Raw genomic sequence first — 16,795 nt, forward strand, 5'->3', positions numbered from 1 at the left:
AAAAATACTCAGATGGATTATAAAGAAAAACAGAGAGTCTATCAACCTTGAGAGCATCAAAGACAGCCAGTTGAAAAGAGAAATTAAATGGAATGTCATCACTTAATTGGAAAGTGAAGACAAGTTGGTCCTATTTGTAATTCTTGTGAACTATCCAGAGAAGGTGCAATTTCCTTAAGAACATTTATCAGAGTACCACATTTGGATAGTGTCACAGATGCTCATGTATATTAAAATAATAAACAAGAAATACTATATATTCTTATTCAAAAAGATGAAACCTATTATACATTTTGTCAAATGGATATACATAGACCTCTATGTGGGTTGAGAGAAAAAATATATAAAAGAATATAAAAGAATTAAAATAGGATTTGCAGTGACATGCATAAGTGAACAAACACACACACACACACACACACACACACACACACACTACCTGTTGGACAATAGAATTCTGTCATACACAGATACAAAGCAAAATTTATTTGAAAAAAACAGAAGGCGAATAGGTGGGAACATTAGTGGAAAAATGTATTTAGTATTGAAAACAAAGAGAAGTATGTTATTTTATGAGTCCTAGGTATTTTATAATCTATGGAAATTAGAATGTTAAAGAGGAAACCTAGTGAGAGTTAGATAAAGAAAATAAATTTGGATCAACGAAATAGATTACATTAGTTCATCAAAAGAGAGTCCCAATGTACTGTATGCATCAGGATAGGTAGGTTTATCATTAATGATGTATATAGCTGTTAGGCACATATGTGAAATCTGAAAGAATCAAATAACAATCAAATTAGAGAAAGAAATTTTTAAAAAATCCAAAAAAGGAAAAGATATTGAGACAACCACCATACTCAAAAACAGTTGACACTCTGTATGTTTTGATCTTGTTAATTTAACGAGTTTTTCTCATTTGTTTTTTCTGTCTTTCATGATTAGGCTTCTTTCTTATGACTTCCCAGATATTTTCCTTCCCTTGAGATCACCCTGTTTCTTCTAGTTTTCTCTATAGAAATGGCATAAACTTATATTTTGTTTTAACTTGTAATTATCAAGCAAAATTCTCATTCTCCTTCACTTTTAGTAACTTTTCAGAATCTAATTGTTAACATTTCTGGGATTTCAGAACTTGAAGTAAATTTTTCTAAGCCCCACTGTCTGTAATGGTTTCTTCAAAAAATCTTATTCTATTCTACTTTGCCTGTCTATGTAAGTAACGACTTTTCTGTCTTGAATCTTCAAATACACTTTATTTATTCTCCATTGGTAAAGTTCTAGTAATAACATTACATGGAGAATAAATTTTCATGTCTTCTTTATTTGGTGTTCTATTGACTGCTCTGGATGATCATTTCTTTCTCTAGAGTTGTAAATATTTCTCCTATGATCTCACTAAAGATATTGTCCTTGATTTCATTATCCTAACACCGTTTGTTCCCATAATATGTATGTTAGATTTTTCATTGTGTGCCAAAGGTCTCCCATGTTGTTTATACTTTTAAAATCTCCTTGGCTAATTGTCTTAGTCATGGTTTGTATTCTTGCACAAAACATCATGAACAAGAAGCGTGTTGGGGAGGAAAGTGTTTATTCAGCTTACACTTTCACATTGCTGTTCATCACAAAAGCTGGAGGAACTTGGAGACAGAAACTGATGCAGAGGCCATGGAGAGGTGCTGCTTACTGGATTGCTTCCCCTGGGTTGCTCAGCCTGCTTTCTTATAGAATCCATGACTACCAGCTCAGGAATGAAACCACTTAATCTCCTCTCTTGATCACTAATTGAGAAAGTGCCTTAGAGCTGGATCGCATGGAGTAATTTCCTCAAAGGGAGCTTCTTTTTCTGTAATAATTCAATCTTGTGTCAAGTTGAAACATAAAACCAACCAGTACACTAATACTGAGTTTTCCAGCTATGTCTTTTACTTTGTCTTTGTCTAAGATTCTGTTTTATAAATTATCCTTTTGGTAAGACTTTCAATTAAAGAATTTTTTAAAATGATCTCTTTTGGCTTATATTGTTTTGTTTTTAGTATAATTTCAGTTGGAGTTTTTTAAAATCAAACTTTATTTTGATAATTTTAATGTATTTTCTTATATGTAAATATCATTGGTTTGTTTGAATCATCTCATTCTAGCTAAAATGACTTTTGTAATTCATTGTCTAAAATTTCTTCCAGGTCATTTATTTTTATTTTTTTTTTTTAATTTTTTAAATTAACTTTTTAATTAAAACTTGAACTCTCAAATTTCAAACTAACATATAGTCACCTAAGGCTTTAAATGTAGCAAAACTGAATTGCCTCTTATAATTCTAATTTGAGGTAGCTAAAATCACCTTCTGCTGTTTATCCCTAGTTCCTTAAATTTAAATTTAAGTTCATCTACTTTAGCCTAGACACTCTGGTGCCACCCATTCAGCAGCCAAGAAATCTGACAACTAGATTATATTTTCCTTTTTTTTTCTAAGGATGAGTTACTCATTCTTCCAGGCCTTGCTCAAACATTACCTTCTTTAAAATGTCATCCCTCCTACAGTCATTCAATCAAACTTAATTGTTCCTTCCTCTGCACCCACAGCATGTTGCTTGCATCCCTTTTATAGCACTTATCTCATTCTGTATTTACACTACTTGCTTTCATGGAAGTCCTTTCCAAAGGAAGAATGTATTCAGTCAGCCAGCTAGATCAGCCCCAAAACCCTAGAAATCACGGGCAACAGAATACTAAGATCACCTTCCTATCTGAATGTATGTTAACAGTAGTAAAGTGAAATACTAGATACTGCCAGATCATTTTTTTGTAGGAGCCATTACTATAGAATCAGTGCATTTTAGAGGCTACATGCTATTTGGGATTTTTTTATTGTTATTATTTTTGCACTAGAATTTGTGTATCTGAAACTTGTTTCATTAGTTGTCATTGTTCAAGTTAACTTTTTGTTGGTTTGTTTTAGTTAAATTTTTTACTTTAATTATTGATTATTGGATATATTGTATTTACATTTCAAATGTTATCTCCTTTCCTGGTTTCCCCTCCATAAACTCCTTATCACAGACACCCCTCTGCCCCTTCTATGAAGGTAATGGACCTACGCTCCTCACCCTCCTGCCTCCCTGCGCTAATATTCCCCTACACTGCAGCATTAAACCCTGGCAGGACTAAAGATTTCTCTTCACATTGATGCCCAATAAGGCCATCATCTGCTATGTGTGCAGCTGGATCCGTGACTCAGGTGTGTCCAACTATACTCTTTGGATAGCAGTTTAGTCCCTGGTAGTTCTGGTTGTTGGTACTGTTGTTCTTATGGGGTTGCAAACCCCTTTCTTTAATCCTTTCTCTAACTCTTTCACCAGGGACCCCATGTTCAATTCGATGGTTAGTTGTGAGCATCGGCTTCTGTATTTGTCATGATCTGGCAGAGCCTCCAGGGGACAGGAATATCGGCTCTGGTTACTATGTACTTCTTTGCATCAGCAATATTGCCTGGGTGTGGTGGCAGTATATGGGCTGGATCTCAAGGTGGGACAATCTTTAAATGACTTTTGCTTCAGTCTCTGCTCCAAATGTTATTTTTACATTTACTCCTGGGTGATTTTTGTTCCCCCATCTGAAAATGACTGAAGCATCTGCACTTAGGTCTTCTTTCTTCATGACTTCCATGTGTTCTGTGAATTATATTTTGGGTAATAAGAGCTTTTGTGCTAATATTCACATATCAGTGAGTACATACCTTGTGTGTTTTTTTTGTGATTGGGTTACCTCACTCAGAGTGATATTTTGTACTTTCATCCATTTGCGTAAGAAGTTCATGAAGTTGTTGTCTTTAACAGCTGAGTAGTACTCCATTGTGTAAATGTAGCACATTTCTATATCTTCTGTTGGAGGACATCTGGGTTCTTTCCAGCTCCTGGGTATTATCAATAAAGCTGATAAGAACATGGTGGAACATGTATCCTTGTTATATGCTAGAGCATCTTTTGGGTATGTGCCAAGAAATGGAATAGCTTAGTCATCAGGTTCAATTTTCTGAAGAACTGCCAACTGATTTCCAAGGTGGTTGTTTCAGCTTATAACCTCACCAACATTGAAGAAGTGTTCCTTTTTCTCCACATTCTTACCAGCATCTGCTGTTACCTGAGTTTTCTATCTTAGCCATTATGGGAGGCGTAAAGGGGAAACTTGGGGTTGTTTTGATTTGCTTTCCCCAATGAATAAAAATATTGGATATTTCTTTAGGTGTTTCTCAGCCATTTGATATTCCTCAACTGAGAATTCTTTGTATATTTCTGTCCCCAATATTTTAATAGGATTACTTGTTTCTCTGCAGTCTATCTTCTTGAGTTCTTTGTATATATTGGATACTAGCCCTCAGTCAGATATAGGATTGGCAAAGATCTTTTTTCCATTCTTGTAGTTTCAGTTTTGTCCTAAGGACAGTGTCCTTGCCTTACAGAAGCTTTGCAATTTCATGAGGTCACATTTGTTTATTCTTGATCTTAGAGCATAAGCCATTGGTGTTCTGTTCAGAAAATTTTCTCCCATGCCTAACTGTTCAAGGCTCTTTCCCACTTTCTCTTCAATTAATTTGAGTATACGTGGAGGTCCTTGGTCCACTTAGTCTTTAGCTTTGTGCAGGGTTATAAGACTGGATGGATTTGCATTCTTCTAAATATTGACTGCCTATTGGAGCAGCACAATTTGTTGAAAATGCTATGTTTTTTCTACTGGATAGTTTTGTTCCTCTGTCAAAGAACAAGTGACCTAAGTTGTGTGGGTTCATTTTGGTCTTCAATTCTATTTCACATATATACTTTCATGTCTCTATATTAATATCATACAGTTTTTTAATCACTCTTGTTCTGTAATACAACTTCAGATCAAGGATAGTGATTCCTCCAGAAGTTCTTTTATTGATAAGAAGAGTATTTTTCCATCCTAGTCTTTTTGCTATTTCAAATTTATTCACAAATTGCTCTTTCTTACTCTATGAAGAATTGAATTGAAATTTTGATGGGGATTGCATTGAACTTGTAGATTGTTTTTGGAGGTGCTCAGAGCTATGAGTTTTCTTCTTAGCCCTGCTTCCATTGTTACCCATAAGTTTGGGTATGCTGTGCCTTCATTTTCAATACATTCTAAAAAGTCTTTAATATCTTTCTGTCTCCCTTGACCTAGTTATCATTGAGTAGAGCATTGTTCAACTTCCATATGTATTTGTACTTTCTTTCATTTTTTGTTATTATTGAAGATCAGTTTTAGTCCATGGTGATCTGACAGCATGCATCAGATTATTTAAATATTCTTGTATCTGTTGAGTCCTGTTTTGTGGCTTAGTATATGGTCAGCTTGGGAGAAGGTACAATGAGGTTGTCAAAAAAAAACATGGGTATTCTTTTGTTTTCGAATAAAATATTCTATAGATATCTGTTAGATCCATTTTGTTCATAACTTCTGTTAGTTTCACTGTGTCTCTGCTCAGTTTCTGCTTCCATGATATGTCCATTGATGAGAGTGTGTTGTTGAAGTCTCCCACTATTATTGTGTGAGAAGCAAAATTTTCATTAAGCTTTAGTAAAGTTTTTGATTCTTTGTGTGTTTGTTTTATGAATGTAGATGTCCTTACATTTGAAGTTTAGATATTCAGAATTAAAATTTTATCATGGGGGATTTTTCCTTTGACATTTATGTAGTGTTCTTCCTTGTCTTCTTTAATAAATTTTGGTTGTAAGTTAATTTTATTTGATTATAGAATGGAATAAATCTTGTGACCATTTGCTTAGAAAATTGTTTTCCAGCCTTTTACTCTGAGAAAGTGTCTGTCTCTGTCACTGAGTTGTGTTACCTGTATACAGCAAAATGGTGGGCCTTCTTTATGTATCCATGCTGTTAGTCTATGTCATTGTACTGGAGAATTGAGTCTTTTAATGTTCAGAGATATTAGAAACCAATGAATGTTGTTTCCTGTTATTTTTGTCATTATAAGTGAAATTATTTTTGTGTGTTTGTCTTCTTTGGGTTGGTTGAAAAAATATTACTTTCTTTTTATAGATTGCAGTTTCCCTCCTTGTGCTGGATTTTTCCATAAATTGTTCTTTGTAGGTTTGCAATTGTAAACAGATATTGTGTAATTTGTTTTGTCTTGAATTATCTTGGTTTCTTCATTTATTTTAACTGAAAGTTTAGTTGAACATAGTAGCCTAGGCTGGAATTTGTGTTCTATTATGATCTACATGATCTATACAGGATCATCTATCTTTCATAGTCTCTGTTGACAAGTCTATTATGATTCAGACAGGTCTGTCTTTGTAATATACTTGACCATTTATCTTACTGCTTATAATATACTCTCTTTATTTTCTGAATTTGGTGCTTTGACTATCATGTGATGGGAATAATTTATTATCTGTTCCAATCTATTTGCAGTTCTGTAGGCTTCTTCCTTTATGGTCCTCTCTTTCTTTAAGTTAGGGGTTTTCTTCTATAATTTTGTTGAAGATATTTACTGGCCCTTTAAGTGAGGAATATTAGCTACTTTCTATACATATTATCCTCAAGTCTGATCATTTCATTGTATCCTCGGTTTTTTGGATGTTTTTGGTTCAGAGATTTTTGCCTTTTACATTATCTTTGACTGTTTTTCAAAGTTATCTTCTGCCCCTGAGGATCTCTCTTCAATTTCCTGTATTCTGTTGGTGATGCTTACATGTATGACTCCTGATCTTGTTCAAAGGTTTTTATATCTCCAGTGTTGTCACCCTTTGTGAATTCTTTATTGCTTCCATTTTCATTTTTAGATTCTGGATTGTTTTGTTCAATTATTTCACCTGTTTCTTCAATTTCTTGTAATTTTTTAAAGTATTCTTGTGTGTGTGTGTGTGTTTCCTCTTTCTGTGTTGTCCTGTATTTCTTTAACAGAGTTTTTCATGACCTTCTTAAAGTCCTCTAACATCATCATGAGTTGTGATTTTAAATCATATTCTTGCTTTTTTGGTGTTTTGGGGTATCCAGGTGGGGGAACTGAGTTCTGATAATGCCAAGTGGCCTTGGATTATGTTGCTTACGTTCTTGGACTTGCCATATGCTTATTTCTGGTATTAGCTGGTCTTGCTGATTATGACAGTAGCTTAACCCTTCTGTGAGCCTCTGTGTCAGCACTACTTGGAGACCAGCTTTCTTGTAACAGTGACTGGGTACGAAGATCTGTGGCAAAAGTTCAGCATACGGCATAGACAGAAACCAGAAGGATCTTGTCTCCAGTTGCTTCTCGATTATTGTGTTCTGAAGGCTCTAGGCAGGTCCCTATGAGCAGAAGTGGTGGTATTTTCATATTAAAAATTATTGAACATGGGCATTAAAGAATCCAGAACATCAGAATGGAAACAGATGCTCACATGTCCATGTGCATTCACATGTTCTCTCTGTTTTCTTCTTCTTCTTCTTCTTCTTCTTCTTCTTCTTCTTCTTCTTCTTCTTCTTCTTCTTCTTATCTCTCTCTCTCTCTTTCTCTCTTTCTCTCTTTTTCTCTCTCTCTCTCCCTCCACTCTGCATATGTATATGAATATATGTGTGCTAGCATACATAAATTGGCATGTGGATAGGTCAGATGTTAACATCACGATGTCTTTTACTTATTAATTTCTCACAGTATTTTAAATATATATATTTCTTTTCTTTTTGAGAGATAACATATAATAACAACACTAGTGCTGTCTCTTCCCTACCTTAAAATACTTCCTAATATCTCTTCTGCACATTTTCAAATACATGCCTTCTTTTTTCATTAGTTACTTTTAAATACATCAACACATACTGTTGATATATTTTTAGGATTGATTTTTTGGTATTGCATATAAATATGTATGATCTTCTCTATGTAGGACTACTCACTTTCACATCATTCCTTAAACAAATCAACACAATTTGGTTTTGTTTGTTTGTTTGTTTGTTTTTGGCAGGGGCAGTGTGTCCTAATTAAGTTTGTCATCTCTGATGCACGAGAAAACAAGACATTTCCAAGTATCCACCTGATTTGCCACTCTCTCCATCCAGTTCCACAGATGTAGGAATTCACAGGCATGCCAGAATTTTCATGGGCACCTTTGTGATAAAGAGTCAGGCTCACACATTTGTGTATCTTTTGCTTTAGCCACTGAGCGATCACTCCAGGCCCAGAACGCACATTTTTAGGAATGTATAAATTTCAGCACATACACTATAGAAAACTCTAGTACAGCAGTGGCAGAAAATTACAAAAGCAAACGGAACTGTCATAATTAAACCACCTATCACTGTGGCAATGATGTCTGCTGCAGCCTTTACTGTTCTGGTATTTATATTGTGCTGAGATTACTTTTGTTTGCTGTTCCTTAGATTTTGACAATATTAAGTACTAATAACAGCATTTATTATGTTTTTTCACATTTCAGTAATGATTTATTTATTTTATATAAGATATATTGCCCTGTTATCGCTTTAAGCAAAAGATAATTTTGTTCTTAAGTTCCCCAAAGATAGATTAGATGTGCATTAAAATTACAGTTTATTCTATTTCTTTTTATGTAAATAAATACATTCATACAGGATATGACATACCTGAAAAAATTAATGATGATAAAAGTACCATGGAATCATACATATGACATGTAATTTAAATGGACAATTCTTATTTTATGGCTAGCTAATGTGCTACATAGAAATACTTAAATTATATCTCTCTGAATTTTTGATACATCTTACAGATTTACTAAAGAAAAAAAGGCAGGGAGGAGATAATTGAGCACTGTAGACTGCTCAGCATCAACTGTCTGAATGAAGGATAGTGTTTCAATGTAATTGGAAGATTCAAAGCAAGAAATTTAATGCATGGCAAAGCAATTTCACACTTTAAAATACAATGGCTTCAGCCACTGCATAGTTTAAGTGTTTTTATTACTCTAAACCAGAGCTATATAACCTCATATATGGTATATATTTAAACATGACACATTGGAGATTAGTACTACTGGAGATTTTTAACACATGTGTTAACAGCACATTAATAAATGGTCTTGGTAATGTGTTTGTGATAACATTATCATGCAGTCAATTGAGCACTGATAATATATGTCTGTGTATGAGATACTAAATGCTTGAAAAGACAAGCCTAAAATGGTTAATAATGTCTGTCTACTGTTGCTCTTTTTTTTTCTTTTCTTCTTTTTGTGTATAAAGCACTACATCCATTGGTTAGTTTTCAAAATAGGTTTACAAGTAGAGTATGGGTACAGTACATTTCTTAGGAAATGCCTCATGTCTTGCAACCACAAAAATCTATTTGGCCTCTTGTAGAAATTATTAGAGATATATTTGGAGAAATATGTTCAATAGCTCTCAATAAAATGTGAAGTCCAATAAAGCTGTGAGTGAGCAGATGCATAAACTCATGCTGGCAGAGTTATAAAGTTGAATTATAAAGAGTGATTAAACTCAGTGCAACAAAGCTGGCTCTATGTATGCACGAACAAGGAAAAGTTGAATTTAAGACTTCATCAAGGAAGATATATGTATGGGTAATGTTTGTAGATTAATATTTAACACACAAATGCATAAATATCATTTGTAACCACATAGCTATGTAACAAATGATTAAACATGAAAATTATGAAAAACTAGGTGATAGAAAGAGCTGACTTTCATAGAAAAATGAAGGGTTTTGACCCTAGGAAGAAATCTAATACATCAGTCATGTTTGTTTTTCAGAATGTTCACATAACTATTTTCTTGATTTTCCTACTCCAAATCATATTTACGAAAATATTTAAACAATGGAGGTTTAACCTAAAGCTGTATATATGTTTACTTTACCATTATTATTAATCTGTATTTACAGTTTAGTTGTTATTGCCCTCCTGGCCTACCTTCCTACAGTCCCACTTCCCATTCCACCTCTCTTGTTTTCAAGAAGATATCCATACCTCCCCACCTCACCAGACCTCACCACTCCCTGGGGCCTCATGTCAGTGGAAGTGTGTTTTCTTTCACTGAGGCCTTCTGCCTTCTGAAGTATGTGTCCGGAGCCTCACATCAGCTAGTACATGCTGCCTGGTTGGTGGATCAATGTCTTACAGATATCAAGGTTGGTTCAGGTTAGTTGAGACTGCTGGTGCCCATGGGTTCACCTTTCTCCCCAGTGCCCTCCTGCCTTTCCCTAATTAGACCACAGGGGTCCCAGGATTCTGTCCCTTGGTTGGGTGTAAATAGTTACATCTGTCTCAGTCAGCCATTTTTTGGGCCTCTCAGAAGACAGCCATGCTAGGCTCTAGTCTGCAAGCACACCATAAAATCAGTGATAGTGTCAGTATTTGAAGTCTCCCCCTGAACTAGATCCCAATTTGGTTCAGTCACTGGATTGCCTTTTTCTCAGACTATGAACAGACATAGGCTATAGATACAGATGTGTGAGTGCACACACACACACAATGCACACACATACATAAACACACACACACACATTCACAGTGTTTATACACTACAAATAAAGTCCATTACATGATAACATATCATGTTTGAAGATTATTATATCTTTTAGATGATTCATTTTATATCTTAAATCTTTGATTTTTATAGAAAAATTTATTTGTGAATATTTTGAATATTTTGAAATTCATATATCCCAGTAAGATGGAATACAATTTGTCTACAGTATTCAATAGTTTTTATGTACTACATATATAGATGCTTCAAAAAATCAAAAAGATTGCCCATTTTCTTTAACATATTCTTTAAGATACTGTTTTATTTAAATATTTCTATTTTATTAGAAATTCTTTAATATGTTTCTGTTAACATTTGACCTCTAATTACTGCTGTGCTTTAGCATTTATAATTCATTTTTACAGACTCTTAGCTTCAGTATAATTATTCTACAATATTATAAACAATTAGCTATAGCTAATTACTGTCAACTCAGTTTGATCTGAGCTTACTCAAATTCAGCCAATCCATGATGCTGCTAAGTAAAAGCAAGTAGACTCCAAGAAGACTCAGTATCGTGGACAACTTTATCTAATCACAGGTCTAATAATACTTTCTCTCCCCTTTTCTCCATCAATCCTATTAACTTTAGAACTGTAGCTGCTTTTCTTGTTAAAGTTTTATATATTGTTTAGATTTCCAATTTGCCCCACATGTTTACTTTACAGAAAACCTCAAATAAATTCCATAAAATCTACATAATAATTGATTAGCTGAAAATTTAACCTTCAATAAATATTTATGTACTATCCCAAATAATCGTGACCCAAGAATGATCTTAGGTCTAGTAAGATACTTGCAGAAATTAGTGAGTTAATAATACACAAATTCAGCAAATTAGTAATTTCATTATCAAAATTTCAATGGATAAATTTATTTTCCATCATTTTTGAAAGAAAAAAAAGACAATGAATTAACAATATAAAAAATCTAATAATAACATAGCTGATTTTCCAGAATTCTAATTATAAGTCACATGACACTTTAAATATACTTACCCTTGTAATTTTTATTATGAAAATTAAAATCTTGTCCAGCAAATATTTGATCAGATTCCTAAACACTATTGTAAGAGATTTGTATTCTAATTATAACAATACAAAAAGACAGAAAAATCATCATGCCATTTTAGTGAGGTAACCTTGATGACGCTTAAACTAAAATAAGGCGGAAGTATTTTAAAAATAATGCAAGTATACTGTAAAAATTTTATGTATAATGTCTTTATGTATTTTTTTCCTGATAGGATCAATCATTTGTCAATAATGGCCAAAGGACTTTAAAAATTATATAGGATGTCAAAAGAAGCAAAATATACAACATGGAGAAAATTAAATTAAGTCTTTAGAAAAAGCCTCCCAGATTTCAAATTTTATTTTAAAATTGGCAGAGGAAGAAAAATGATCTATAATGGAAATTCAGATTAAGATTTTTACAGTGGTGGATTAACATATCCATTAAGAATCTCTTTGTTGGCTCTGCTCCTCCCTGTTCCTGGGACAAACACATCCCTCAGAGAAGATGGTGAAATCTGTGATTGGATTTGGCCATATTCGGTTCCTGCTTAACAGGGATCTCTTCTGCTCTGGATCTGGCAAAGTGGAGGTTGTTGCCTTCATTGACTTCAACTACATGTCTATATGTTCTAGTATGACTCTACCCATATCAAATTTAATGGCACAGTCAAGGCTGAGAATAAGAAGCTTGTCATCAATTGGAAGGCCATCACCATCTTCTAGGAATGATATTCTGCTAACATCAAATGTGGTGATACTGGTACTAAGTATGTTGAGGAATATACTGGCATCTTTACCACCATCGAGAAGGTGGGTCCCACTTGAAGGGCAGAGCAGAAGTGCCATCATCTCTGCCCCTTTGGCAGATGCTCCCGTGTTTGTGATGGGTGTGAACCATGAGTAATATGATAACTCACTCAAGATTATCAGCAGTGCATCCTGCACCACCAACTACTTAGTCCCTTTGGCTAAGGTCATCCATGACAACTTTGTCATCGTGAAAGGGCACATGACCAGAGTCCATGCCATCACTGCCATTCAGAAGACTGTGAAAGGCCTCTCTGGAAATCTTTGGCGTGATGGCCATGGGGCAACCCAGAACTTCATCCATGCATCCACATGCTGCCAAGGCTGTGTGTAAGGTCATCCTGGAGCTGAATGGGAAGCTCACTGGCATGACCTCTTGTGTTCCTACTCTCATTGTATCTGCTGTGGAACTGATGTGCCACCTAGAGAAACCTGTCATGTATAATGACATCAGAACATGGTGAAGCAGGCAGCTAATGGCACACTAAAGGACATCCTGGGCTACACTGAGGAGCAGGCTGTCTCCTGGGACTTCAACAGCAACTCCCACTCTTCTACCTTTGATGCTGGAGCTGGCATTGCTCTCAAAGATAAATTTGTGAAACTCATTTCCTGGTACGACAATAAATATGGCTATAGCAACAGGATGGCAGATCTCATGGCCTACATGGGCTCTAAGGCATAAGAAACCCTGGACCACTAATCCCCCCAGCAAGGACACTGTGAGCAAGAGAAAGGCCTTCAGTTGTTAAGGAGTCCTGTCCCAACTATGCCCGCAACACTGAGCATCTCCATCACAATTTTCATCCCAGACCCCTATAATAACAAGAAAGACCTAAGGAACCTTCCATACTCTCTTGAATACCATCCATAAAGTTCTGCTGCACACTGCCTATACTCATACACACACAAAAAGGATTCTCTTTGTCAAAGTTAATCATGTGCAAGTTTATAAGATAAAACTGAACAGTGCTTTCATTTGTATACATGTATTATCATAATTATGTAGCATGTTGGTCTCTCAAGGAAGATAGCATTATGGAGCAATATTTCCATTGGATTGGAGTTTTTAGATAGAAGAGAAGTTGTTGTTATCCCTCAGTCAAATATCTGATCCAGAATTATTCTTGTATAAAAGAACTGCAGGGACTAAAATGGAGAAAAGTCTAAGGGAAAGGAAGTCTAGTGACAGGCCCAAATTGGAATCCAGCTCAGGGGGAGGAAGGCCTGACACTGTTACTGATTCTATGTTGTGCTTTCAAACAGGGGTCTGTCATGACTGCTCTCTGAAAGGCCCAACAAGCAGTTGAGTCAGACGCAGATATTTACACTCAACCAGTGACCAGAAGTTGATGGTTCATGTGAATAAATTAAGAACAAGCTGAAAGAAGCTGAGGAGGAGGGCAACCCCATAGGAAGACCAGCAGTCTCACCTAACCTGAACCTCTGAGATATTTCAGATACTGAAACATCATCAAGGCAGCATACACCAGGTGCTGTGAGGCCTTCAACACATACACAGCAGAAGATTTTCTGGGTCTGGATTCAGTGGGAGAAAATGTACTTAACTTTAAAGAAACTTTTGGCCCCAGGGACAAGGGTGGTCTGGTAGGGTGGTGGGGTTGGGAAATCCTCTTGGAGACAGGGGAGGAGGTATGAGATGTGGAACAGTAGGTTAGACAGGGAGGCGATGAAGTGTTGACTGTAAAAAAATGACTGAAGAGCAAGTAAAAGATAAATAAAAATATTTATGTTCTAATATTCTAAGTTGATAGTAACTTTGGTAAATAATGGAAATACATATGTAATAAATGGACATTTCATAAATAGATTCCACCCAATATCCTGCAGATTTCCAGGCTAATAGCATGATAACCCAATCAGAGAAATATCATTCTTGCTTATCAGATGACACATGAGAATAACAAGTCATTAACTTTCCTTTAGTCGTAGAAGTTATCAGAGAAGAAACACAGAGCGAATCGTGAAAACTGAAATTATAAAGTGACTAAGGGATATTAAGAGGCCAAAGGAAATGGTGACAATTTGAGCAGCTGTGCATTAGCCAATGCTTTGTTCTGCAAGAAACAAAGCAGAGGCCGACTGAACATCATAGAATTTAAAAATGACTCCTTTCTCAAAGGAAAAAAATCCACAGTCTAAAATTATCTACTGAATTTTCATTAAAAACAATCATATTTTAAAACTTGGGGCCTTCGCCAAGATGGTGCTGAAAGCGAAGAAGGAAAATCCTGCCCCTCCCAAAGCCAAAGCCAAAGCACAGGCCTTGAGAGCTAAGAAGGCAGTGCTGAAAGTGGTCCATAGCCACGAAAAGAAAGTCTGAATGTCACCCACTTTCCAGATGCTCAAGACCCTGCATCTCTGGAGGCAGCCAAAATATTCAAGCAACAGTGCACCCAGGAGAAAGAAGCTGGGCCAATATGCTGTCATCAAATTCCCACTGATCACTCAGTCAGCCATGAAAACAATAGAGGAAAACATGCTTGTGTTCATTTTGAATGCCAAGGCCAACAAGCACCAAATCAAACGGGCTGTGAAGAAACTCTATGTCATTAATGTGGTCAAAGTCAGTATCCTGATAAGACTTTACAGAGAGAAGAAAATATGTGTTTGTTTGGTTCCTAATTATGATGCTCTAGATGTTGCCAACAAAATTGGGATCATCTAAACTAAGTCCAGATGGCTAATTCTAAATATATACCATTCTTTCCACCATAAAAAAGAAACAAAAAAATAATAGCTTATGTATTATTTTCCCTTAAACTTCATTTGACTGGATCATCTTGACTGACATATTGGGCTGGTTGAAGTGTGGGCAGAGTTTGTGACTAACAGAGAGGCAGCTGGGAAAGATACCAATAAGAGGGCGACAGCCTACTAGATAAATATATATTAGTTCTATATGACCCTCTGGTGCTAGAATTAATGTGGGTGAGAGAGCCCGGTTCAGAGAGTACCTGGGACCAGCATGATTCATGACACACTGGAACTGGTTGCTGTTCATTTCTAATACTTACAGCAAAAGGAACTTAACAAACGTAGATGCTTTAAAGGATATATTACATTCTCCATGTATGCCATATAAGGCTTTTTTTTCTTTTAACAAAGGAAATAACATCAAATAGAGTGTTTATAGCTTAAAATTAGGATAAAAAACTAAAAGTTCCAAATTGTATACAATCAGTAAAGTATTACATGAGGTGAAATGGGTATGCCAGTGTGACCTTTTTTTTTTTTTTTTTTTTTTTTTTTTGAAAAGATATAATGAAAAATGAACATTTTTGGGGGCAGTGGAGAGCAATTACCTAAAATATAGCATTCTGTAATTATTCAATAAGTAGAACTACCTAAATCAATAAACAAGATTATGTTAACCATGTTTAAATTGTATTTGCATTTCTGTTATTGTTTCAGAATCAAATCAATGCGATTAAATAACAAAAATCGTAAAAAGATCATGATCTATCCAATATAAAAGATAAATATCTATGTCAGGTACATCTTTTAAAACTTGTAATGATTTTTAAATACACCAATAAATATACTTAGCAGAATATTACCTGACATTCTCAATTAACGTTTTAGATATAATATAATTTGCTTTATTGCTTCTAAAAAGTAAAATACCATACACGTGAACATTGGTTGAAGGGGGTTATTAGCTTGATATGCAAGGGAAAACTCCTCTTGAAATTAAGAACTGAGTTTTTAACTCACTGAATGCTATAGATATCTGCAAACAATGCATTTGAATCTAGCCTTTCCCACAGGAGAAATAAAATAAGAAAAGCCAGTTAGGGGAAAAATGTCCAATACCTCTGATATCCCACATCTCTTTACTGATTCAGAATTTTATATATTTTTTAAATCAGGAAAAATTGTTGTAGGACATTTTATTTTCTTAAATTAATATATTTGTTTTGACGTGATGTGCACAGACCTAGATCATAGACAGAGACCAGAGGACATTTATTTTTGTACCTCCCATAATTGTTTATTGGACATTTTATTTATTTATATTTCAAATGTTATCCCCTTTCCTGGTTTCCACTCTGGAAACCCCTTATCCTATCCTCCTTTTATGAGGGTGCCTCACCCACCCACTTCCACCTCCCCAACCTGGTTTTTCCCTACAGCGGGGCATGGAGCCTTTCCAGGACCAAGGGTCTCTCCTCCCATTGATGCCAGACAAGTCCATCCTCTGCTCCATGTGCAGCTGGAGCCATGGGTCCATCCATGTGTATGCTTTGATTGGTGGTTTAGTCCCTGGGAGAATTAACTCGTTCTTTCCACTATTCAGAATTCTGGGGAAAGAACAAAGGCTTCTGAGCAAGTTTATTCTCCCAATCTAATTCTCAATTGCCCTTGAAAGCATGTGTTTAGTCATTTTGTGAGTATGGCTGACTGTGTCCACCATTTGTGTGCAGGAG

The 16,795-nt window shown here is 35.3% G+C and overlaps 1 protein-coding gene across 1 annotated transcript; it reads left to right on the plus strand.

Annotated features, from left to right (window-relative positions):
• Positions 1–14,688: 14,688 nt before the first annotated feature.
• LOC308421186 (large ribosomal subunit protein uL23-like) lies at positions 14,689–15,033 on the plus strand (the record flags this gene model as incomplete). Its single annotated transcript, XM_080917466.1, has 1 exon — positions 14,689–15,033. One exon carries the CDS (start codon positions 14,689–14,691, stop codon positions 15,031–15,033), a length of 345 nt encoding a protein of 114 aa, XP_080773592.1.
• Positions 15,034–16,795: the final 1,762 nt, after the last annotated feature.

The sequence above is a fragment of the Micromys minutus genome (assembly GCF_963924665.1).
Source record: "Micromys minutus genome assembly, chromosome: 5".
Taxonomy (NCBI): domain Eukaryota; kingdom Metazoa; phylum Chordata; class Mammalia; order Rodentia; family Muridae; genus Micromys; species Micromys minutus.